The 27,345-nt window shown below is 40.5% G+C and overlaps 1 protein-coding gene across 1 annotated transcript in view; it reads right to left on the reverse strand.

Moving 5' to 3' along the window:
* Positions 1-27,345, reverse strand: part of SCFD2 (sec1 family domain containing 2) — a gene marked incomplete at its 5' end in the record, with an annotated part of 198,986 nt that overhangs the window by 163,733 nt on the left and 7,908 nt on the right. Inside the window, 2 exons of the mRNA XM_084266919.1 lie at positions 690-817; positions 24,358-24,526. Of these exons, the coding sequence (XP_084123045.1) occupies positions 690-817; positions 24,358-24,526 (297 nt within the window). The remainder of the gene's footprint in view (positions 1-689; positions 818-24,357; positions 24,527-27,345) is intronic.

Raw genomic sequence — 27,345 nt, forward strand, 5'->3', positions numbered from 1 at the left:
TTTATAAGCCTAACTTTATATCAATTCCAGCATTTTGCTGAGTATGGTATATAGTGAGAATGGGGTTCTGAACAAAAACACCCAAAAGCTACTGACAGACATTATGTTATAATCTGTATCTCTAATATTTTGACAACTTTGGGTTTAAAGAGTGCCCTAATGTGGATTTTAAACTCTGTCAAGCCAAGCAACCTTACTTACACCTATGTAATGTAATCACTACCTGTATAACCTAATCGTATGTGAGATGTGCACAATATCCACCAGGTCAGCTGCTGGTTACAACGTCTGCCTTCGGGGGACAAATCCCAATGACTTTTCAACAGCACCCAAATTCTCATGCTTTGCAGAACAAAAACAAGCAGCACTGCTAACCACTTGTACGCCTTTAAAACCCTCCTTCATCCAGCTTCATTGCTTCACCACTGCTCTCAACATTTTGAGGTTGTTGTATTTAAAAGAAAACACTTGCCTCTTCCTTACATACAAGAAAGATACTACAATTGACAGAATCCTCACCTGAAATCTGTTGACAGGGATGGGGGTGAATGAAGGATGGGGGTGAACTAAGGATGGGGTTGAACTAAGGATGGGGTGAGTTTTCCCCAAGAGGTTTAAGTGGAAGAAGAGGGGCTGACAGCATCTTTCACGTTACCGCTATGTGGGGTAGGGTATGTCACACTGCTCACCCATGCTCATCTTAATAGGTAAATTTTCTCTGCTCGCAGCTTCCACAAGGTGTCTCCGGGCCTCCATCACAGCTTCCTTTTGTTTGAGGGTCATGAAGGACTCCCAGAGAGCTTTAGCAGCTGGATCACTATAAGAAAATGACAGGGTTACACTAAACATTGCTTGAATAATGGAGTAAGCTTAAGACAACATTTATATTTTAAGATGAGCGCTTCTACTTAGTAATTCCTCTGAGGTGGGCAGGATACAAGTAAAAAAGTGTTATAAAAAGCTTGATTTTTTTCTTAGTGGGAAAAGTTGCTACAGAAAAAAAAACTAGCTTTTTTTGCTACCAATTACAAAGCATTAAAATTCACATATAATGAATAAGCATGTCAGCCTCAAAGTAACCACTACTGTTCAACCATGGGAATACCAGAAACAGTCCAAACTTCTTCAGTTACCAAAAGCTATGGAAAGGATGGGCAGTACCTTCCCCCTGAGAGTTTAAACCCCAAAGTCAATGCTTGAAACGCTGAAGGCTGTTGGTATGATGTGATGAACTGCTGGCCCTTTGGGTTTCATGGATTCTCCTTACGTGAAAAGGATAATCCATAGCAGAATGCAACTGGCCTTATGGTTTCTGTATTTACAGATTTCCTTTTTATTGTTGCTGTTGCTAAGCTTAAATTAGGAATTTGTGTGGCTCATCTGCACTCAGTTTCCTGTCAGTCTCACTCTCCTCCAGGACACTGCAATTGTTGCTGTTGTGAATGAATTCAGTGTTTCCTTGGTAAGGAGGGGAGAAAAGAAGGGAGGAAAAGCCTTCGCCTGGGGCTAAAGCCACACATTGGGATTAACTGTGTTGGATTTTTAATTTATTTATTTTCTTTTTTAAAGAAAAAGTTTCCCCCTGTTTTTTCCCCAGGAGACATTTAACTCCAAAATACATTTTGATGTCATTTACAACATGCTTATAAACGTGCCAGAACAAGCTTTGTTTCACAGAAAATACCCCCCCCCCCAACGATTCATTCGATCCCTGCTACAGAGCAGCTGTGCTCACAGTCTCCTGCAAGGGCAGGGCTGTATTTAGCAAATCTGTGCTACCTCCCAAACCAGGTAAGAGGATTGCCAAGCCCCACTCCTGTCATCCCAGGAACCCACATCCTCTGTCAAAGCCTAAGTGGGTGGAAGGACTGTGGGAAAAAGGTTGAGTTACCCTGTTCTGAACAAACCACAAATGAATAAGAGCTAACTTCATCCTATTGCCATGCTTTAAAAAGTCAGATGACCAGACACAGTCTTTCCATTTTGGTTTCACACAGTGCAACTTGACCTTCCTCCAGTGACAGAGGCAAGAGGCAGCACATCCCAAAGCAGCCAGGGCATCTGCAGCAGCTCCCTCTGCTCCATCGCCAGCTGTGACCTGAGCACTGATGCTGCGTGCTGTTCACGAGCTCCAGGAGTATTTCTCACAAGAGAAGGGATGCTGATTTATCACGTAGGATAGTGCAGGAAATAAGAAAGAGATTCTCAAAGCAGCTAGATGCTTCAACACAATCTCCCTTCAGAATGGATCCTCTGGTATGCTATTTTTACAGATGTGCTATTTTTACAGACTATCCACTCAGTTGTGATGATTCTGTCCTAGCCACCCAGCATCACTTTTAAATGCAGCATTTCGATCCCATTCACATTACATTCCCAGTGTATGTCTCACTTCATTTACAGTGTGACTGAGGTTTGGATTGCAAGAGGCTATCACTTTGCCTGTTAACTTGATCATGCAAGTTCCAAATACAAAACTAGAAAGAATTAGGCCTAAACCAGCAGAAAGTTAGTTTCAAAAGACTTTTTTTTCCTATTTGGAAGAAGAGTCAAGCTTTTGCCTTCTAAAATTTTAACCTGTCTTCATTTTTCCAAATTTCTTCATCACCATAAATATGAGCAGAGAATCTTACACACGCAGAGACCAGTAGCTAAGGTTTTAAACCAAAGGAAAACAAACAGCATAAGGAAGCTAAAATAAAAGCCTCCCAGATTTTTACACAGCTTTTTGTAGTCTCATCTTTTTCACTCCTATACTTCATAAAGCTATTTAGCAAACAATGAAGTATGGAAAATCCAACTGAAAAGCGCCTATTAGACCTCAGCAAAGGTCAGAATGTATGTGATAATTTTGCACCATTTTTCTACCTGCTGTCCTTGTTTGCTGCTCTCCCTTTCCACACCATGTATTGCTCAGTCCTGTCAATCTAGACTGTCAGGTCTTTCAAGCAACATACAATATAATTATGTAATCACTACTACAAGTCCCTGCTTTAAACAGGGACTTTAAGTAATAAAAACCTTCAAAATAGAGGGGTTTTTTTTAGTTTAAAATAGAGTCATAGTAATGCACTAAAGCAAAATGGCAGGAGGGGTGGAATTTGCTTTTTGCTTTGTAAAGTCTTTCTTCCTTTCTTTCACCACAGTAGATTTTCTTTAATCTCAAGGACCGGAGTTTGCACAATCCCTATGGGTTGCTTTAGCACACTAAAAATAGCAAAAAGCAAAACAATTGTGGTACAGCCTAAAAAGTAGAGGGGGTCAACCACACTCCTGTACACTTGATGCTCTCTGTAGACATTTTTTTCCCCACCGCTTTGCAGAACACCCAGTGGTTTAGGTATCATCTATAGAGCAATATATAAACAGGAGGAGATCAATATATAGTGATAGCTCACATACATCACCAGTTGTCTAGGTCAATCTACAGAAAGCAACAGTTCCTGAGTTCAGACATTCTTTTTTATATGTAATAGGGGAAAAAAGAGGAACAAAAGTAGTTGTACGTTTTCTGCTGAAAACACTTTCCAGAGAAGGGGTTTTGCTTTGAACAACAGCCCATTCTTTAACTTCATCAATGAGAAAAAAGGAACAGCTACTGGGAATGAGTCAGTGGGAGGCATTTCAGGGCACTGGTGCTGCTGCCTCTTGCCTGATTCGAGAAGTTATCACAACATTTTCCTTCTAGAGATTTCTAACACTCGGAAATGGTATTATCTTATCTTCCCCTTTTGGTGAGACATTTCCCTGTGACTGCCTTCCAGCTCTTGTCACGGTGCAGTTCCCCTCCTCTTTTTCCCATCTGCAGTTCCTCTGCTTTAGTCCAAACGCCCCACTATGATCACACCGGGGCTGTAATCAGCAACTTGTATGGTTTCCAGTGCCCCGATGCAAATTTCTTCTTCCTCTTGCATTCTGTGACTTATGTATTGATTTTACATGTTACCGAGTGAACTGCTGCACTCAAAACTAATTTTCTGAAAGATAAAAATAAAACCCAAGACTATAACAAGCCACTAGACAGCCAAAAAGTGGCTAACTGGCTGGCTTCCCAAATTTACAATACCCCAAAGGAAAGATTGCCCAATGAAAGCCGCTCTTCAGTGGTAGGGGGATGCCAGGGTGAAAAAGTCAAAGCCCTGAGCCGAAAGAAGGGTGTAGTTTGGGAAGCAGTTCTTTTGGTGATGGTGTGCTACCTTCAGCAACACTCTCTCTGGAGGAACTTGCTCCCTTTCCCATGGCACCACTTTCAGCTGTGGGAACACCTCCTGTGTAGGACCATGCACTGAGTCAGACAGGAAAAAATGGGTTGTTTTTAAACACAGCTCAGATCCCTGAACTAAATATCCTGATCTAGACATTAATGGCTGATAATCAAATGCCTAATTTTGCAACTGTTCAAATAACTTTTACCTATTCTCTTGATCTGCTCTGGTCCCGTCCTTCAAGGACATTACTGCCAAGATTATCAAACAGACTAAGTGTCCGTATCTGTGATGATCTGTAGGCTCACTCTCAAAGCTACTAATTTTGAAGACATTTGGGGAAGGCAAGGGAGACTGATGGCACCAGGACTTCCAAGCTGAAAGTAGTTGTCTGGGAATCAGTGAAATCAAGCACCAATCAACAGAAATGAAAGCCTAAAGGCAGAAAGTTGAGGGCACTTAGGACCCTAGGAATTCAAAGCACACCACCACAATTTCAGGCTTGGCTGAAATGCTGTGTCTCTTACTTCATAGCACTAGTAGAGAAAGGTATTTACCCTCTTACTGCTCGAGGTCTTGTCTGTTACCCATAAATATGTTACCCATTAAAATATGGTCTTCCAGGTCACTAATGTAAGAGCAAAAGGTCAAGAAGAAATAATTGCATACTAGAAAATACACCTACAATGACTAAGTGTTCCCCAATTACGTTTTCAGATCTATCAATAGGCCATTCTTAACCCATTTAACATTTATAATACTAGTTTGGTGATGTATTTCTTCCATCAGCATGTATAATTAACCAAATGAAAAGAAGTCAAACACTCTTGTCAAAGCAGCATGCCATGACACCAAAATTATCAGCTACATCTGTAGTCGCTGGCAAGCTACTGCAAATAATTTCAATATGATCTAATTTCCAGTCAAAGATGATAAAATAAATTGACATTTACATTATCTATTACTGGATTTTTGCCTGGATTGCTTTGACAAACAGGACAAACTCAGGTCATCCTGTTTTTCTTATAAAACACTGGTATAACTAACACTTTGTCAGTTATGTGCAACCCTTGTGGTGTCCTCAGGTGAAGAGTCCCTTCCATAACATTGTCAAAGGCCAAATCAAGAAGTAAATATCTACATCCAGCTTCCTTGCCAGATCACCTGTAGCTCAACTCAAGAAAGAAAATGGTCACTTTGTACAGTTTGGGTTTGTTTTTTTTTAAACTGCTTGGGGTCTGGTGAAAGCACAGCGTACACCAGAAGCAACAAGTAACCAGGTGGAGGACATCACAGGAGCAAGATGTTAAGGAAGGAAGAGAAAGCAAACATGGTTATTTCTACACCTGGCAAAGGGTACAGGACTTCAAAGAGCAACTTGTTGACACAGGCTCTGTATAAGTGACAGAAAACAACAGTGAGTGGGCTTCAAAAATTAACTAGCTGAAATTACAGCCTGTCAGCATAAAAAAGTAGTTGTGTTTGTATTTTCACAGATTAAAAATCAGAAAGAAAACTGTGATAGTCTCAACATGAGACAGATTATGTGGTTATTGTATCAGCAAAACTTTTACTTTATGTCTTCATAGCTTTTTAGCTCAGCTGTGCTTGTGTATTTTCACAAGAGGAAGAGAGGAAGGATATATTCAGTAAAGATTAAATTAGAGCTTCATTAATACCACAAAACTGCCCCAAACTGAGCAACTGCTTAAAAAAAAAAGTTAAGTGTGCTGCCAAGATATCCTTTGTAATAACTCATGCTCATTCAAAGACACAACATCCACACTAAGCACACAGCACTTTGGAAAAACACCAGGAGGGTGGTTAGAAGACTGTTCCTGCGAAGGACAAACCCACCGCTGGCAGTAGGTCATTCGAATACCGACACGCCGAGGGGAAGCACAAGCCTGTGACAAGGTGCGACAATTTGGCTACAAGCCTGGAGCGAGGGGCTACTCAATGAGAGACCTCCACACCACTGTGCTGCCCAGACCCAGCTGGGCTCAGAGAAGGAAACTGCTCTTCATTTCACCTTTCTGAAAGTGACCAAACGGTGCTGATATATCAATTTTTTTCTATATAAAACCAGCTATCACTCTTTCCAGGACTTCATTCTCTAGCACTGCTGTGCATTCGGGTGCATTAAGTGTGATACCCAAGTGCATGTGCTCAATGGACTAGCCAGTGTGTGTTGGGAAGATGCAGCAATGCTTTCTTCAAACAAAACTATCAAAAAAACCCCCTAAATCCCAAAATGTTGATTTTCAGATCAATGTAAATTGCACATCCCCTGAAGTGACCACCACTTTTTATTTCTAAGAGAGTAAAATGACAACTTTCTGAAGTTTTTAAATGGCTCTTAGCAGTGGACTCTAATTCTGCTGTTACACGTGCTATATGGCTGGCAAACCTGCTCAGTCTAATTTAATGTACCTCAGACAGTAGAAACTCAACGATTTTCCAATCCATTTTAACCTTAGAAAAAATGGTAAACAAAAGCTAATGTCAGCCTGGTACTGTGCTTGCACAGGAGAGTTGGGCATTACTACCTTACCATAGATTAGTAAAAATACCCCAATGTAGCAAAACACACAAAACTTACAAAAAACAAGCTGTTTGCAGCCATTTAGTTTAGAACATTATTCTCACGTTCTCACTTGGATGGGTCTTAAAATACCCTCCGTGTATTGTTTTTAATGATTAGACCATGCAAATGGTACTTTAATTTAAAAAAAAAAAAATAAAAGCCTGACAGCCAACATTAAAGAACATAAATGTGTTCCTGAATAATTTAATGGTTATTTCCCAGTTTCACTCCAAGCCCTCAAGCCACTCGGTGGGTGTAATCCGCTCTAGACTCAACCATGGCTGTGTACTTTGGCACCGAGTCAAAACAGAGAGGTTATTGTTTGATTTATATGCCAAGAGCCTCTTAGATAAAGGGCTAATGGCAGGCTGATAGCTTCAGCCTTTGCATGTGGTGTTTATACAAACCCTTCTTTCCTCTCCCTCCTTTCTGCATGTATTCCAGGAAGGCTGTGTCACATCAAGATCAAGTTAATTAATTAACTCATACCAGCACAATTTGATTAATAAAACAACTGATTTACTAAAGGTCACAGGGAGTGCTGTTAAAACACCGAATTTTCTGCCTCAACAACACATAAGGTTTTGAGATTTGCATTTCTCTGTACTGCAAAGAGCAATTTTAAAGCAATAATCACACTACAAAAAGTGATGGAAGTGGCTATGGGAAATCAATCTGTCAGTGCATGGCAAAGTTCAGGAGATACTTCAGTACTTCAGGAGATACTTGAACAAAAAAACCAACTCCTACAACAGGAAGGGTCATGTAAGAGAATTTTCTATATTATGTAAACTATTGAACTTCCCCCATAAAACCAGAGGCCTTGCCTATGCGATATACTTTGCCATATAATATGTCCAAACTGGGAATATTATCAGTATATAAGTGTCTATACTGAAAAACCACTCCTATAGGGAATATAGTCCTACATAACCAAATTGTTACTTATTAGAGATTAGCAAACTTCACTATGCAATTATACAATTATTTTTTTTTCTGCAAGATACAAGCAGCATAATTAAATTATGAATATTATTTTTTTTAAATCTCATTCTAAAAACACTGGGGAGGGAATAGAGACTAGATTTTTAACAGCCTTATGCCACCAATTTGTTTTAAAACACTTATTTTCAATAGGAGATGGATAAAACAGAAGCTGCTGGGCATTTTAAAAGCAGTTCTGAGATAATACTCAAAAGTGTTACAGATCAGCTTGCAGCCAGCAAGGCTAAAGCATATGAATAAAAACACGAGCTGATGATTTCTGACAACAGATTCCCCTCTGGACTACCAAAAATATTGGTAAGAAATAAGTTTTAGAAGTAATGCATTTTTTTTCAGGAGTTTATTGGACAATTCAATAGAGGGGTACACATACTAAGCATGCACAGTATTAACTGGACCAGTACAGTAGACTTGTTCATAAAAGGACATGATTTACCAGTAGAAGTAAAAAATTCCATAATATTTTGCCTCTGTCTCCTGTTCTCACCTTAGCACAATTCCCCCCGTGCCAGTAATACTGACCCAGCATGCTGGACCACTCTGCAAGCTGAGCTGGGAAGCAGAGAACTTGCTTTGCCTAGCCCTGGACAGCCAGGAGAGACTGCCAAGCATCTCTACAGGATACAGCCCAAGTTCTCCTTCATCACTGGGTCTGCATACCGCTGAGTCAACGTGGCCATAAAACAAACAGGCAGAGCACAGGGGTTACTCTTCGAAAGCTCCCGCTCACAGACAAAGGCGATGCTGTCTAGCGTGCCAGAGGAAAGTTGGTTAAAACACCGCAATAAGTGAGGGAATGGTTATAATATGCAAGTTAGTACATTCATCAGGCTACTGTATTTCACTTCATAGAGGCATACTTATAAATATGGATACTCCAGGGCACCCAGTCAAGTTAACATAAATTTTGCCATCATTTTCAGGCTGTTAATTACCATTAGGAGAAGAGAAATTAAGACCCATCAGACACGACTGATGAATGACTATGACCAACAGGACTAAGAAAGTATCCCTTGAATTTGTTACTGAACATCATGAGAAGGTAAGTTTTGGTTCATCTTACAATGAAGCGTGGGACAGGTTTTTCAAGGCCATAGTAGAAAAAAGTCTAGAAAATGCTGAGAATATACACAATCACAAGCTCATTTCAGACAAGAATTGTGAGAGAATTATCTCAAAACAGCTTTTAAAACAATATTGTAATTTTATGTTGCAAAACTGCTGTTTCATATAAATTATCATGTTCCAATCAAACCATGACCACTACACTTCAAAGCAGGAAGAAATAATGCTCCCTGTTATCACTGGAGCATGGGAGAACTTAAAAACAAACAATTTGGGAGTTTTTTTATAAACACAACCCCAAAACTGCCCCACAACTGCTCTGTTTACCTACAGCTCCTTGCTTGGGGCTGAATTCCTTTCCCCTTCTTCACAGAAAATGGACGGCAAGCTAGAATCTTAAAAATTACACAGTTTTGGTTCCACAGGTGACCTGAATTGCAATAAAATTTAAGAATTAATTATTAAAAAGTTGGCAAGGATTCAGGTCACACTAGGAACTGATTAAAAAGAGAAGAAAAAAAATCCTCCTAACAAAAATGAACAGTAACAACATTTTTTTTCAGTTTTGCCCTACTTTTTTTAAAAATAAAAAAGATAAACTGAGCTTTTCTGACTCATTCATATATCTACTTTACAGATGGCCACGCTTCTAAAACAGAATACGTACAAGCATCTGATGACTGTGGTCAACCACCATCTGCAGCAGGTTCATCCCTTGCCAAACCCACCGCCTTCAGTTTTATCAAACGTTTCCTCGACCCAAGCATGGTGTAAACTTGTAAGGACAAGCATCTTAACCACACTCGTTTCATGTCGATCTAAATATAGATGTATTTTTTGCTCTGATATACATACAAGAAGGACAAAAAAAGTTTAACACATACTTCAGCATCCATGGCATAGAAGAACTGTTCTTGCTAAGAACCACATACGTGACACAATGCAGCTGTGCACAGTGATGTGATTGAGAAGTAACGCAACTCCACCCGTAGCTGCTTCCAGTATCAAAGAGTAATAGTGTAAACCAATGACACCAGTGTGCATGAAACCAAAATAGAAAAATAATTCAAGATAGGAGAAAAAATAAGCTGTGGACTGTATTTTACCATTCCAGAAGCCAGCACAAGTGCACACGCACGCACACACAAAGTATCTGAAAATTAATTTGTAAATCCTCTTAATCTATTCCATTTACATAGACTAGCAATACAGAATTTCTCTATCAGCTTTATATTAGAAGAGTTGCTTAGTAAAAAGTTTCTTGGAAAACATTCAGAGCTGTTTTTGCAATAAAATTTACTGCATATATAGTTTGGACGGATGTGGTCACATTCAATAATCCTTTAGACAGACAGAATTCCTATGATGCTTCATCTGATTACAGACAGCAAATACAGCACTTCCCTGCATTAAAAAAACTGCATGGTCCAATAAATAGTTTGGGGAACTATAAGTTCTCATCACCTTTGTGTTCTGTTTATTTTAGCTATTCCCAAGATCATTAATATCCACTTGAACCTGTAAACTTCAAGGTCAACCAAAGGTGAGGCATAAGGAAGCAATATAATATGCAGTATTCAACTGGATTATATGTTGTGAAACATTACCACAGTTCCTTAAACTACACTAAGAAAGAGGAAAATAAAGTAATGGAGGAGATCAGAAGATAAACTCCATATTAAGCCAGAATTCTTAATTTGGAGGATTTGCAGAATAACTAGTAATTCACTTTTATAGAGTAATTTTAAAATTTACTAACTCTGGCTTTCTAGAAAATGCTATTTAATCAGAAGAAAATTAGTAGAAAAATATTTATCAAACATTCCATAGGTGGAATAAAAATATACCTGTGAATCTGTAATGTTGTATAAATATTTTACTGGTACCACAAGCAACATAAACCCCCTAAACCTAAATCCACAATGACTGTGGTTGATAACCTACAGCAGTGATGTGTTATATTAGGTGTATAAGCTTCTGACCAGCAGCAGTGAGAACACCTGAACGCCATCCAAATAAAACAGGACTCGGTATCAAGATGGGTCTGCTTGTGGACCAAACATCAAGCAAAATCTCTGCAACTCCTGGACTAATGTACCTTCTGCACATGACCCGTGCCAACACAGAGCTCTCTGTCCAGATAAACCACATCCTCTCTATCTGTGACATCAGAGGGAGAATACTTATGTAAGTTGGCATCCTCTACACGTGCTGTGGCATCCAAGTGCAGTACATAAAAAGGTGTAAAATAAACCGTGCAAGCAGAAGAGACTGACACTGCAGGGAAGAACTACTTAAGACCAGGACTCCTTCACAAACCACCCCATGAAAGGAAGAATTAGTGCTTAATTCCATAACACCTTGTTGTCTGCAAATTACAGAACCATTAGTGGTCTGAACTGGGTTACTGGCCAGAACACCAAATCTCCTGTTCACTTTGGAGAAATGTAATTCAAATCTAACACCAAAACTCACACGTACTGGATGTGACATAAGCAAACAGGCTTAACTTTGCAATTTCATATGGGGCTGATTCTGCTGCAAGATCATTTCTTCAGCACCTACCAAATGTTTTGTCAGGATGAGAGTTCCTCTAAACAAATAAGGCTGCTCCTGCTGTACTACTGGAAGAAGCAACAGCATAAGCCTGCAATGTCTGGGAAAGGACCAGGCTCTCCCTAAATAAGTTTCTGAAGCCAGGTCTATTCACATGCTCCAAAACAGACTGTCAGTCATGTTTCACACCGTTACATGACTGCTGTGCAAACTGCAGTATGCTTTTTGTCATAATTCTGATACTGGAAGATGTTACCCTGAGGCAAGCCTTGAAGCACATTTGGGAAGGTAAGGGGGGTGCAGGAAGAGGAACCCATGCAGAATTGTCACTGCTCGCCAGGCTGCAGTAGGAGTGAAAGGGAAGCATTAGTCCTGTGAACAGCCCTGAAACAGAAGCCTGCCTGGCAGCTGCAACAAGAAACAGATCATCACCACCTGAAGCCCTTTTATGACAGTTACTTATCAACTTCAAGATCCTCTGATGTCTAGAATCATGCATGATTGTTATCCTGGAACCAAATGCCTTTGGTTGTCTTAAAATAGCTGAATTTGAATGTGTCTTTCAAAACTTGGATTATTTAAAAAAAATTTACTGGAAGTCAAGTGAACCAATAAAACAGGGACTTTATTAATAACGTTTAAGGATTCTTCTTTTTGATCTACAGCAAGCATGCTTACCGGACACAAGACTTGGTCTTTTTAACCCTTTCTTGTGACATCTCAAGCACAGGATGCTAACAGATTACTAAGAAGAGGAGAGCAAGCAAGATGCATCTCAGGAAGGTAGGGCCAGTTTTGACAGAGGCTCAGGTTTTACTAATCCTTGAAGTATTAAATCCCACTAAGCTCCATCTTGTACACAGACATGATTGGGAACATGTTCTGTGCAAAGAGGAAAGCAGATTAACTACCAACTGGGCCAAGAATCCTAGCTCTAAGATGTGCTTAGCAAGCCCCAAAACATTTTAACTCTATCCTTCCTCTAATCCCTCTCTATTCCTTTTTATTATGTTATTAAATAATACATAGTACAAACCATTATGATTTTCATCCATAAATCAGACAGTAGGGTTCCCTTCCTTCTGCAATAGCTTCACACCAGCCATCTCTGCAGAAGAGGCATTACTACAGGCCACAGAACATTTAGCTACCCCAAAACTTTTCCTGTTACTCAAACAGTAGTACCAAAGGAGCTCTTAAACAATTATGGTGGCACTGGGGCCCTCAGTGGATGTACCTATGTGTTGTACTTGGACTTGCAAAAACAAGTTCCAGTACCCAGTACAGGGAATGTTGTCTCTTCTTGACAGGTATGCAGGACTAAGCTCCAGAGAAGGAGACTCCACAGCCTCTCTGGGCAGTCTGTTCCAGTGCTCTGTCACCTCACAGTGAAAGAGTTTCTCCTTATGTTCACATTGAACCTCCTCAAATTGCACCTGTTGCCCCCTGTCCTATTATCGGACCTCCCTGAGAAGAGCCTGGCTCTGTCCTCCTGACACTCACCTTTTACATACTTATAAATATTAGTAAGGTCACCCCTCAGTCTTCTCTTCTCCAGGCCAAAGAGGCCCAGCTGCCTCAGCCTTTCTCATAAGGAAGATGTTCCACTCCTTTTATCACCTTAGTGGCCCTGTGCTTGACTCTGTCAAGTAGTTCCCTGTCCTCCTTGAACTGAGGGGCCCAGAACTGGACACAATATTCCAGGTGTGGTCTCAGCAGGGCAGAGTAGAGGAGGAGAAGGTCCTCTCTTCACGTACTAACCATGCCCCTTCTAATACACCCCAGGATGCCATTGGCCTTCTTGGCCATGAGGCAACGTTGCTGGCTCATGGTCATCCTGCTGTCCACCAGGACTCCCAGGTCCTTTTCCCCTATGCTGCTCTCCAACAGATCCATCCCCAACCTATATATACACTGCTACCTGGGGTGCTTCTTCCCCAGATGCAAGACTCTACACCTGCCCTTGTTATATTTCATTCAATGTCTCCCTGAAGGGTAAGATGCATCACCTGTAACAGCGTATGAAGTAACTCTCAAGCAGAGTTTAAAAAAAAAAAACACAACCAAAACAACCACCATTCAAAAGCAGAAGCAGCACCTCACCTTAAGACCTCATAGTGACAGTTAAAGGCAGGCTGATCCAAATAAATAACACAGCACACCACAGCAATCTGAGGACTGCCAGAAGAAAAAAAAAAAGACCATCCACATGAACACTGAAGCATGTTTGCTTCTTTCAAGGCAAACAAGTGGAAAATATCACAATTGCCGATAATCACTGAAAAGTGAAATCCTTTCTGTATGTGACCTGACCCACCCTTTTTTCCAATTAGCAGACACGGACACACAGTTCTTCCCAAGGTTAAGGGAAGGCCTGATGCTGAAAGGCTTCCCAGATACGCCACAGCCCTCTCGGTCACTGTAAGCACACCTTAATCATTGCTTGTAGTATTACCCCAAAATTCACTCTTGTTCCTCTCACAGCAGCCAAAATCGGCAGGGGTGGAGGAAAAAAGTGCATGCAAATACCATTCTTAAAACTTGCTGATATTCATAACCATCATTTAGTCCTGTCTGAGTTTCAACTGGCTGCCTTCTAGTCCAATGAAATGGTTCTGTAAAATGTTTCATTCCTACAAGCTGCAGGACAGCTTACACAGAACGCCAGACCGAGTTACTGCATGAATCAAGTTAATTGAAAGCTTCTGAGCAGGATTTTGTACGCTACAAGGTATATCAAAACTCTTGCCAAACAGCTCTTTAAAATGTGTATATTAAAGAGTTACTTGTCAGGGATTTTAATTTAGGTTTTTGGACAACGAAAATGAATTATGCTAAAAATAAAGACTGATCCTTACAACATATGTACTACTTGGGAATACTACATGTAATGTAATAGGTTACTCTGGAGCATTCTGCTCTGGGTTTGAAAGCTATTGCATAAGGTTATTTTAATAAAAGGGGTTCCAGCGAAGCAGCGGTTAGTAACGAGGTGCTGACAATGGAATCTACATTCAGGGATTGCACTGGAGCGCCAAGTCCACTTTTACAGACACACTGGTTAGCTATCCAATAGATGTCCTCCAGGCATGTAAAACCAATATATTTTGGGTCACATTTGGCAGCAGAGACAGATGAGACAAGTGAAAACATTTACCGAGAACACATCTGAAGTGTGTTTTTCTTATTAGAGAAATGTAAGAAAATAAACCCAGATACCATGGAATGCCAGGAATTCCCTCTCCTTGATGTTTTTGATTTACAAGGCCACTTTTTGGTAGTCTCCTTTGACCTCATTTGCTGGCCTAAAGCCTTGAGTTACCAAAGCAACCTCTTGACTAGAAAATTTTGAGGGCTTAATGTACAGGAATATGTCTTCATCACAGAAGAAAAGACAATCATTTCCATAAGCAACTCAGTTACCTCAAAAATCATTGTCTATGAAGAGTCTTATGGAAAAGACTAGTTCAAACAGTCAAAGATACTCGCTTTATGAGTTGAGAACAAGTATTCGAGTAGAGACTTAGAGACCCAACATAAATAGCAAAAAAATAATCTGAAGCAGACTTTACATATTAAAGACGTGTTGTTTGAACATGCAGGGCCAGATTCCCTGCTAGCATGTTGGTGAAAGCAAGCTTAGATCAACCTGAAGGCTTGACCCTGTGTATCTTCCTTATTCCCCTCTCTTACTTCAAAGCAGCATATCTGTCATTGTTTCAGTGCAAACCTAGAGCCCTGGCTTCTTCAGATCTCATGCAAACCTAATATGGCCAATTCTAGTCTTCAAAACCCATCTGACAGCTATTCAGAAAGAATAAATCTCCAGCCTCAGGCTTTCATTCTTATAAACATTTCCATCCTCTGGTTGATCTGTCATAGAGAACAAGATAAGGGCTTCCGTCTACATTGCATGTATTTTACTCTGTGTTCTATCTTCTCACAACCCCACCCTGAAACACTTCTGCTTACCACAGAATGAGTAAGGAGAGCAGAATTTTGTCCTAATCCAAAATCTCTGGATTTTCAGTGGCTTTTTGCAGTCATTCAATACTAACACTGCATCCGTCTCCTAAAAAGGGCTTGTGTCAGAAGTGTGTTGGATGTTGTCTAATTCCCCTCCTCCTCCACATTCCCTCCTGACCATCAAACCAAGCTCATCACTGATGATATTTTCCAACCTGTGCAAAGAGTGTTTGAAGCCATGACATATTCCCCTGTCATTAATATGAGCTGCAGCTTTCTCTGTTGAGATTCATTTCCTTTTTCTAAGGGGTAACTGGAGCTCGAGCATCCACATGCAGCACACACATTCCCTGCATGTCCTGCGGCTGTTTCCAGCAACTGAAAATGGCTCAGTATGGGTTTCTTTTTCTGGTTGCTTATTTAAATATAGTATAGTTGTGGAGAGATTTAGGTAAGGTCATAAAACATTTCTCTCCCACAGCGAATGGGAATTTCTCCCAGCTGAAGATCACTTTATACACTAAGCATCTATGGAAATCAGGTGGTACATGGTGTAGTGGAGCCCTTCAGAGCCTGACGAAGGACCACTTCTGGGCCTCACTTCATCAGGGCATAAAAACTGGTTTGGTTTTGCTCAATTTTCATAACCACTTTGGAAACTATGAGTCACTATAAAGCAGCAAAGCCCTTTTCAGCATCTCTCTGCTACCCTCCAGGAAAATGAGATGCACCAAGAGAGGTGAGCACTGGAGCTAGGCATTACCAATTAGAACAATCTGCCATCTAAATAACAGAAGCCACACTACATATTAGTTAGCCATACTAAATAACAGAAGAGGAAGCTGGTTTTTTAAACAACTATAAAAAATTAGAATCAGTAGTTCTATAAGTATTTATCAGCATAAAAACAAGTATGCACAGATACTGTCTACTTCCCAGAGTAAAAGCATCTTTAAGCTCTGCCAGGTAAAGCTCACTTCAGATAAATGTTAGCCTATGTAAGCTTTGATTCCTGTTTCGTATTAAGTTTGGAATCATGAAAGAATCCAAATCATATCATCAAAACTTGCAACCAAGCCTGTTGCCAACATATAATACTGTTTCCTTCCCAAAAGTTGATTCATCATCTGAAAGAGCAGCTATCATTTGTTCTTCTCATCAGTCCACCACAGCACCTATTTCTCTGTTGTAAGATCTAGCAGGCTTCTAGTATGACAATGATAAATTAAACTACCTCCCCAGGTCCCTAAGTCACTCTCTATCTGGCACTATGGTTGAACAGCAAACCAGTAATTCTGCAGTATGCAACATGGCAAATGAATATCACTGAATTTTCAAACTTCATTGTCGAGGTCATTCAGGAGGCAAATTTGAAGGCAATTGGCCAAGCAGAGTGAGAGCTAGTCTTAGAAAAATCTCACAGTGTCAGCCAAAGCAACAGTTACAGGGAGATGGTACTGTAACACAAGACAGATTGAAGCTCACTATTCATAAAGTCTACTTAAACAGATGCAGCCTTTATACTGCTATTGAACTCTGATGGGAAAATGCATTGTGGCCACACCAAGAGAAGAAGAGTTTGCAAACTTACATAGGGGGAACAAGAAACTCACAAAATTCACAAACAAAAGCACTAAGGTAACAAGAAAGGGATGTCAGCTTTAAAATTAATGCTGCAGACAGCCAGACACCACCCCTAAGCAACACAAAGATCTCCCATTCTGTCCTGACTGCAGAGATCAGTTGTTACTCTTTCTGATAGTTAATCAGAAAGAGATTTGTCCTCCTTTACATCTTGCAAGGAGTGTACCTGCAAAACAGAGAGCAATGCTAACAGGGAAACAGTCAGAAAACAAACTAGCTGAGGGACTGCACTCCCTGAATTTCTTTACAGACATCAAGTTGCCTTGCTGTGCTAACCAGATGAAGATACAAGTATTCAGAGACATGTTAGATATTTCAGTTGCACTCAAATTTATTGTGCCTTTTCACAGGATAAAGTCAGAAACTTGGGCCTTAATGACAGTACTCAAGTAGAAATTCTACTGAGAATAATATAAATACAGGAGTCCTTCTCCAGAAGGACTAAAAATATGCTTTCAAAAAATTAAGGGGTTCTGAATTTTGCCATTTTCAACTAACAGATTCTATAGATGACAGCATCTCAAACCTCATGAACCTTGCAGTCTGAGGAGGGCAATGTGAGTGTTACAGGGCCCAGGAAAAAAATGAATTCTGGCTCAAAACTTTCATGAGTAAGCCTGGGTAGCCCAAACACAGTTAGACGTCCTCAAAGCACAAGGAAAGACATCTTGAGCAGGCCAGCTTCCCACAACCCCCAGAAGTCCTTACTGTGGGCTGAGAGGCACAGATAAGGAGGAACCGCCCAGCTAATGCTGAGAGCTTGTCAGCCCAATTCACTCTTTATCTCAAGGAAAATAAGTTTCAAGCTTCCTCTTATCTAGAAGACAACTTCTGAGGCCTGCCATAACAGGCAATTGAAAAAAACCTGTGGCACCCATCAGGCAGGAACCTCATTAGATGAAGAATTCTCATGCAATTTCTCTAACAGTCACTTCAATAAACCCACTCCTGCAGCAACCTGGGGTTTTGCAGAGTGGCAGCGAGGGCTCCTAGTAATGCTGCACGTTACACAGCGCAGACAAGCCAGAGGTCCTGACCTCTTCCCAGAATTTTCCACCCTCAGTACACCCCTCTCACCCCTTCTTTTTTTTTTTCCATTTCAAGGAGGTCCTGTGTTGAAAGGAACCTGGCAAATATACACATTTATTGTAAGATATAATAAATCTTATCAGCTTGTTCATCTTATCCTGTGGCAACAGTCAATTATGTTCATTTGATTCAGGCTGGTTTGAAACTGAGCAGAAAGCGTCTCTTGGATAGCTTGTCTTGACTGACAAAGCCCAGAAGCTGATGCAGCCGGGACTGTTATTCCCAACAAGAAGATGCCTTGAGAAATTTCAAACAATAAGGAAACTCTGAATAAGACTTGATTCAGGATTGTATAAGTAAAATAAAGCAGTGAGCAGGAAGACTATCAGTCCAGGAACGTGGCGGCAGTGGGGGATGCTGTGTTTGGGGCATTCCTACTGCCTGATTGACGGCTTAGAGAAGCATCTCCTGGCTGGATTGCTGAAAAGGCAAGAGATATCAACAGGAGAACCTTATAAAGCTCAGTTCATCTCGCTGAAAGTGGACCTCAGTGGCTCAACAAAAGTCCTAGAAGCATTGGGCTGGGCTGTAATTTCTTTTGCCATTGGTGAAGGAAAGTTTAAGTTTTGTTTTTGTTTTGGGGTTTGTTTTTGTTTGTTTTCTAATGTAATGTGATGTCTGCTTTTCACAAATCCTGCAGTTACAACTTTCTTTTCTCCACAAAAGTGCTGCTCACCTTGTTCAGAAACCCAGATAGGAAAAGCCTGTACATGGCCGGTAGCTTTTTCTTTTTTTTTTTCTGGTTGGTTGGTTGAGGATTTGGGGCAGGGGGGGCTTAAGTTTTGGTATAAAGCAATCCTGAAGAGCAGAGCTCAGCAGGGCGCTGCAGCAGCAGTAAGAGGCCGGATCTTGGGAGAGCAGGAGCGTGCAGCTCCCGGCAGGGGGAAGCGTCCGGCAGCGGAAAAGCTGGAGGAGCACCCCAGAAACAGGGACAGGCAGGGAGCCAGCACAGGCGGGGAGCCCCGGCAGCACCCCGCTGCTGCTGAACCAACAACAACATACCGGGGCAGATCCAGAAGTGGTTTACAGCGCGCAGCCATCCCTCTCTCCGTCTGAAAGAGACTTGCCATCCATTGTTACAGCTCACCCTTCCTCCTCCGCAAGGCTCTCAGTGGATACAAAACAATATAGCCATGTCATCTGGATTTTCTTACTGTAGTATTAATGTTTCCTTTTTAATATTAACATTCCAGGAAGGAAAATTACTGTAATTTATGCCATAAATTCCCAGCTCATTCAAGAATAACACTGTCCCAAATTACTTTCTTATTATGAGCTTTTATAAACTTATACATGCAAAAAAGTTGTGGGTCTGTTGTGTTTTTTTTAATGAACATCTACAAGCTGGCATAAAGGAAATTCTTAAAAAATAAAATTGCAAATACCACAAAGATCCAAGAACCATTCCCCCAAAGCTTCAATTGTAATTAATTCAGTATTAAGAAAAAAAAAAACCATCACTGATAGGCTTCAGATGCTTGTTCCCCAATTAAATGGAAAAAAAAAATCAAGATAATAGAATCAACTGTTTAAACTAAGTTTATTACCCATCTTAAAATGAGATTTTAATCTCTTTTCCAGTTTTAATTCTTGCTGCTCTTTGCTGTAAAAGCACAGACAAACTTTCCTTTTAAAGTCACATTATATATGACAGTTAAAACTACCACAGTGGTGTGTTTTAGAGAGATCATTGGAACTGCTGTTCCATCAACTAATGGGAAAGGGGGCCAGAGGGAACACAACACAAAACACTCCTTCCTCAGTGCAACACTGCACTCCAAGTTGGAGTGTGAAGGACATAATACCAAAGAAAGGACAAATGGAGATCCTACCTTTGCTTGTCCTGAAACCTTGACTACATATCTAATCATTTTCACCATTACTTGCACCCTCCCAAAGACCAGGACCCCTAGGATTTTCTGCCGTGTGGTCTGCAAACTTCTATCCTGAGAGATTCCCTTAGTGGTTTAAAAAGCAAGTTTCTTGGACCAGGACTAGAAGAGAAACAGGAATAGAAAGAAATGAAGTGACCAAGATCATGCCACAAGCCGACCAAAGAGCCAGGACTGGAATACAAGTGATACAGGTGCCCTCACCTCATGACTCTCTTCTATGCTGAGGGTTGTCCAAGTCCAGCTTCCACCAGGGCAGCACTGCATCATCATATCATGCCCAAGACCAAAGAGGCGGCTGCAGTGGGACTTTCTTCTCTATCAAACCTCTATCAGTTTTAACACTCATAAACAACAGTACTAATCAGTCAAAAATAGGAATAACCACCTCGGAACTAAGGAGGATTGGCAGCAATACACATTTTCAACTGCTGTTAACATCAGATGTTGAAATGTTACTATTACACCTCCAAGGATGCTCTAATTTTTAACCAACTCCCCCCAGAACATTTCTTCCACCTTCCATACAAAGACCTAAGGAAGGACTTGGCGAGTGCCATGTTTCAAACATTGGCCTGAGTATCAGTGCTTTCTGCATCACACCCATCCACGTGATCACCTCATTCTAGACTTGCTATTTTCTCCCCCAGTGCAAACACAGATGATTTAGTAGCTCCATCCACTCTGGCAAAAGTACCCAGACAGCTCAGCTATATTGCTCACTGAATTGCTGTAGGCACAGCAGCCCAAATCTGAAGTGTGTTACATTACAGTTTTGCATCTTTATAGAAACGTTTGCTGTAAGAACCCAATGGTGCTTTGTATATTGCATGAAATAAATACATATTTTACATAAAAATCTGTCCTTTTCCTGAGATTTTAATACCATGCTGAATTCCCAAAATCTTGCAAACTCCAAAATGGAGAAAGGAAGCAAGAGTGGAAAAACAGGCAAGAAATCTCTAGTCAGCAAGTTCTTGAAATGTGCATAAACAAATTAAGTATTCAGTTTATTCAGCAAAATGCGAGAGCACAACAAAAGTGTTCCTGGGTAACAAAAGAGTAGATGAAAAGAAGAGCAAACATACTTATTCCTTCAGTATCACACAACTCGACTTCTTGTTCTCATGTGCCACAAACCTGCAGCCAGGATGCAGGCATGGGAACCCTGATCTGGGGCTTTTAGAAGCCACTGCACGCACGCTTAAAATCAGAAGCTAGGATTTGAAGAAATTCCTCCAAAAACACCATGTAGATTATCCAAATACAACGATCAGCAAGAGAGCTGCAATCAATAGGGGTTTTTTTTAATTACCCCTTCCATTAAGCTTTCACTACAATTTCTATGTTTACTAATGCATGACTTGTTTGAAAGGACAAAGTAGGACACTTTCTTTAATCAGAAACCATCAGTTCTGATCAAGAGTGGATGTCTTCAGTTTTATGTCTATAAAGTTGTTTCATTTTATATATACGTGTGTGTGTGTGTGTATATATATAAATGAGTAAAATACTTTGACACAATTCTCAAAGAGCATAACCCACAACTAACGTTCACGCCGGAGCAGCCACATATCAGTGCCTACAGTAGTGCAAACAATTACTCCACAAGATTTTTGAGGCTACTAAAACTAATAAAATTAAGAACTCTAGAGTGGTGGGTTTTTTTTAAAACGAAATTCCCTTCCTCACAAAGACAGCACCTTCAAAGTACAGTAACTTAAGCAGCATATGGCATTTACATTTTCATCTAAATCTTTAAAGCAGACCATTATTTCCTTAGATTTGAGAAAAGGACCCTGCTTTATTTCACCACACCAGCCATAAATTATTCATTAATTCTGTTTGCTAACTCTGTAACTGAGCCCAGATGTTTCTGCTGGAGAGGCATTTCATAAGAAAAGTTAAATATAGCAAGCTGTGTGGAAGGAGCAGAACTCTCTCTCTCTCTCTCCACCACAGGATGCTCAAATATTACTTGAGAGAAAATAATGAAAACATTTGAAAAACGTTCTGAATATGTGAGTCTTAAATGCCACAGCCTGATCACAAATATTTAATGTAAAAGACTCCACACACATTCCACTTGGGTGTCACTCAAGTTACTGGTCCTGTCTCTGGGAAAGGTGCTGGCACTTTCACTTGCCAGAGAAAACAGAAAATTTACAAGCAGAGGAACACTCCTTCCCATGCATCATTTACAAATATAAATCAAGGCTTAAGTTTTCAATTACAAAAAACACTTCTGAGCCAGCTACCAAAGGCAATAACCATGTCAATGAAGAACTGGGAGCATCCTATGGAATTTCTTATGGATCTGACATGGAAACTTCCTGGTGGGAAGTTTAAATTCATCTCAGTGCTTCAGAAGAACTTCACCCACTTTAAACTGGCAAAGATGATTTATGCTGACATTTATAATCCAACACTATGAACACAGTCATCTTGAACAGAATGGAAACTACCACCTTCAGCCACCTGTTCAGATACTCCTGTGGTTCCTATTACACTCTTCAGCATCTGTCTTAAGCTGTTCTGGAAATGCCTATTTTTAATTAGAAACTACTCCTAATTATTATGTAGTTGGAGAAGTGAAAGACACAGGGTTGAACATCACAGAGCCACATTCTTTGGAGTTTGCAGACTATTCTTAGGCATATAACACTTCTTGAGAGGTCATCTCTGCTCCAAGGCAAGACCAAGCCTATTTAAACCAGTATTTCCCTAATCCTTTCTTAAAAAGTTCCAGTGTAACAGATTCTGTAAGATGACTTGGCAGCGGGAGGGTATTTTGGGGAAGCTGTTACAGACTGGTGTGGTAATGATGCCAGTGCCTTGGTACCAGGTATCAGCTGCCATCAACATGAATATATGACTGAAGTCATAATTTTAGCATGGAAGGCATACTAGCACTAGCTTTAGTCTCTTCAGTGTCAGTAACACTAGGAATAATGGAGCAATAGCAGAGGTCAACAATCTCAGGGCAAATAAATAGCTTTTTTTTTTCCCTAGTCCATGTTGCCAGGAATTTTATTTCTGGTAGCTACTCAAAGTTAGCACAAACAACTGCTGCCACAGCATGTCTGCCACAGCCAATGTGCTCTTCATTTCGCTGTGTGGCTGATCTCAAGGACATCTCACTTCTACTTGAGAGATCAGCTGGAAAGCAGTCAATGAGAAGAAAACCAAAACAAATTCTATTTCAGTTAGTCACCAATTTACAACTGAGTCCACCTATGTGAGGAAATGTTTCCTTTCCAACTCCTAAGAAGAGAAGAGAGTTATGCAATGTGAAACCTAGAAACTGGACCCAGTTACAGTATGTGTGGGAGATGGAAGATGACAAAGGATCTGGAGGCTCTCAGAAAATAAAGGCCATATGTTGCAATAGTGGAAAGTCTTCATGAAATCTTCGGTGGGGGAACAAGAGGGAGTAGAACGCAGGTGTGAAGCGCCAAAGGGAGTCAAAACATAAGAATACAAACTACAATAGATAGCTCAACACGAAAAATCCTTTTCTAATGTATGGGGGGAACATCATAGCAGAAAAAAAAAGAACTTATAATCTCTTTTGTGCTGCATGAATTTCCAGAGCGCTGCTGAGCAAGATTTTTTGTGCAGAGTGAAACCAGCACCTGGTGTATTTCCTGGTTTGTGCACAGTAACAGAAGCTACAGGGAAGTTTCAGTCTGTTCAACTAAATTAGAAAGTGAAACATCAAATCTGATGCATTTTACAATCAAAGTTTCAGCTACAAATTATACATAGCAAAGTACAACTGTTCAGAGTTACTGCTTTTAGGTTGCAAGAAACAGGCTCTCATGAAGCTGTCTACCTAAATTTGTACCTAATTATCTTTCTACAGGTATTGTGCTTGAAAACAGTGCTAAAACCTTAAGTTATCAGGTACTCTAACAAGAATACATGCAACTTGCTCTATAATTACATAAAGAGGCTTATGGGAAAAGGAAGCCACACTTAAGACCTACCTGTTTGTATGACTTGTTACTCAGGCAGAAAAAGAAATGTCACAAGAAGAATTCTTGGCATTTAATCTGTAATGATTTCTATTACAGTGATCTAAAACAATTTAAACAACCCAAATTTTAAAAGGTCCTGAGAATCTTCTGCTTTTAGAAGACTCCTATCTAGTCTGCACATACGTTATTGTGCACATACAGATTATATTCCAGCAGAAATAGGACCAGATGGGGTTTTGCTGTAAACTTGATTTTTTTTTTATAAAAAAAGGCTTGACCTGGGTTTTCTGTTGGACTTTTTTTTTCCCACAAAGAAACAACAAAAATTCAGCACCTTTAAAAAAAAGTAAGAGGATAAGAATGCTTACTTTGGTTGTGCTAAGCAGCCAGGTGCTATGATACTGCAAGTTTCATCTGTAGTCTGTAGTGCCGTCAGTTCCACCATGTTAACCATCACATCAGTCTTGTGGCCAGGAAGTTTGGGAAGCACAGAAAGTATCTTCTCTGCAAGATTATCACCATGGTGACCAACTGCTCCTGGAGAAAAAAAAAGAAAAAAGACCCAAAACCTGTCAGGTATATCACAAGAATAATCAAAACCCCCAAACACCCCACACAAGGAATTAAGATAAATAGTGTTTATTAATAATAATTAGTTGTTAATTAATTTATTAGATTATTAAATAATAATCCACATATTTTGGAGAGAAAGACACTGAGAGTTGTAACATCAAAAGCACGTTTAGCTTTTCAAAGATATTCTGCTACAAAAGCAAAATTAATTTCTGGAATGTCTGAAGTTAAAAGCATTGATAACATTTCAGAAAGAATGCTTAAATTCTACTTACTTTTACAGCAGTTAGATATTCACTAATTTTGTGCTTAAATACAAAGTATTTCTCTTTGAATAAGAAAGTTGTTAAACAAGTTTTGCAGCAGTTATTAAAGAGCAGGCAAACATGTGCAAACTGTAGTTTTCTACTTAAACTAATAGGACTGTGATTAAACGTGCTGTATGTGAATTGGATATGTAGCTACCCAGATAGACTGGCATATTATTAAAACAAACAATTACCAACGACATACTACACCAAGGTCATCCCTCCCATATGGTCTGAGGGCAGCACAGGTCAAGCCAACATGAAATGACTAAAACAATCCAACTGACATAGCATAAAATGTCAATTTGACTGTCTTCCAAGAGAAACTCCAAATTCCATCTGGCATGTTCACTTCAGCTCTCCTGATTTCAAACACACATGCTCTTCCTTCCATTCACCAGCTCTCGACACAGGCACTAAAACCCAACTTACAAAATATTAAGACCATAAGCCAAGTCGAAGCAGAGAAACATAACATATGCTACCGAGGAAAAAGTCAGAGTGGGGGACTGCAAACATCACTGCCCTTAAGTCAGGGACAAGTTAAAGGTATTTGTACTATGCCACTTCAGCTATTGTTCACCTATCACCACAGGGCTGGGCATCAGTGATAAGCTTAATATTGTTCTTAGGGCTTTACTCACAGAACAAGAACTTCCGAAGCCACCTGTGAGAGGCAGGAAAAAGATCTTTCAGACTATGGTCCCACTCCATCAAAGTCTGTCCATGTGGCATCCTACCTGCTCTCACTTTCCACCATTTCCAAAGACTGACTGATCAGCTGAAGTAGCTTCACAAACTCCATAAATCCAAACAAGGCCCTTATAACAAGAACATTTATCAGGTCAGACTATTAACTGTTCTTGGACAAGCAGAAGGTTGTCTCCAGCATCCAGGTATCCGTGCTGCAAAACCACCCCATGCTTTAGCAACTATTCTGAATAGTAGCAGAAGTTGAAAAGAGAAGCAAAGATGAAAACAGAGAACAGTAAAGTCAAACTTCATGCTGACAATGCTTCTATCCACAGAAGGCAAGGACAACACATGTGTCCAGCACATGGTGGTACTACAATGTGGAAACCTGGCTGCTGCTCAGCTGGACTGATATTACCAGTTTGTTTCACCAGAGATTGTAATAGTCACAGAACAGCAGCAACTTTCTACCATCCCCAGACAGATTTAGACCACTGAGGTACAGATTAAATGAGCTGAGTTGTCTCTGTGACCCTCTAAGCCATCTGCTCTCCAAAATCCTTACATTCTTCTTAGTAGGTCAGTCACTTGTCAGCCACCCTGCAGTTATCAACACTTGCAAAGTTACAGACCAGGAAAGCAGATGGCAATCTGAACCTCCACCCCCACTTACTGGAATCAATGTCTCTCCACACTTGCTGCGCATGAGCAACATTTAGCTACAGGTGTAGCTAAGTGAGAAATAACTCAAATGCAAATAACCCCACGTCAATTATTAACACCCCTCCTTTCTCAGCAGAGGGGAAAGTCTCAGTGTACTTAAGTTGCTTCCACCCTTCACAAGTACCACCTTGGTCTTCTTCCCACAGCTGCTACTCCTTGGAGGCTCCCACGGGTCCACAGGCAGTAATGCCTTTTGCTATGACTCATCAAATCACAGAATCACTGAACTGCAGGGGTTGGAAGGGACCTCAAGAGATCATTGAGTCCAACCCCCCTGCCAAAGCAGGTTCCTTAGGACAGATGGCACAGACAGGTATCCAGATGAGTGAATGACAAAACGTCTCCTGGAGCTTTTAAAAATCCCTATCATCCCAACCACACCTGGAAAGACAATTAAACCTGATGAGACTAGGGCAGGAAAACACAAGGGGTCACTTTGCTATCACACTGGGCCCATGGGACTGGTTTCAGTCCTCTCCCCTCATCACTGTTGAGAACAATCAACAGGCTACTCAGCAGCTTCTCATGACCAATGATGTTGAAGGCATCTGGCAGCATTAATGCTGCCATTTTGCAAACAGATCAGTTGTTAAATGAGACATGGAAAAGTTATCTGACCATTGAAAAACAGGAGTCTTCATGCCAGGTTAACAGCCAGTCTTGAGGATACAGGAAATCTTAACGTATAACACTGTTCTAATTTTACCTTGTCTTCTCATTAAGAGCTATAACCTGAATTACATGACATTTGATACAGGTTGTAGCTGGCACAACTGACAAAGTCAACCAACTGATACTTTAACAGCAGACAGGAGTTCTTTAGCTATGCTCCTGCTTGCCCCCAAAAAGGCACCAGTAGCATGCATACAAAAGTATCTTCCTAAGCTCATTACCAGCCCTACGTCACACCATTTGTACTCCAGTTGTTCTCCTACTGTTTCCACTGTCTGGTTCAAAACGAAAACAAAACCAAAAAGGCAGGTTTAAGGGGCAACAGCACATCACAGAAGTAACATGAGAGCTTGGGCAATGGGAAAACTTTAAAGTAAGTTGCTAAAC

This window comes from Gallinula chloropus (genome assembly GCF_964237585.1).
Source record: "Gallinula chloropus genome assembly, chromosome: 7".
Lineage (NCBI taxonomy): Eukaryota > Metazoa > Chordata > Aves > Gruiformes > Rallidae > Gallinula > Gallinula chloropus.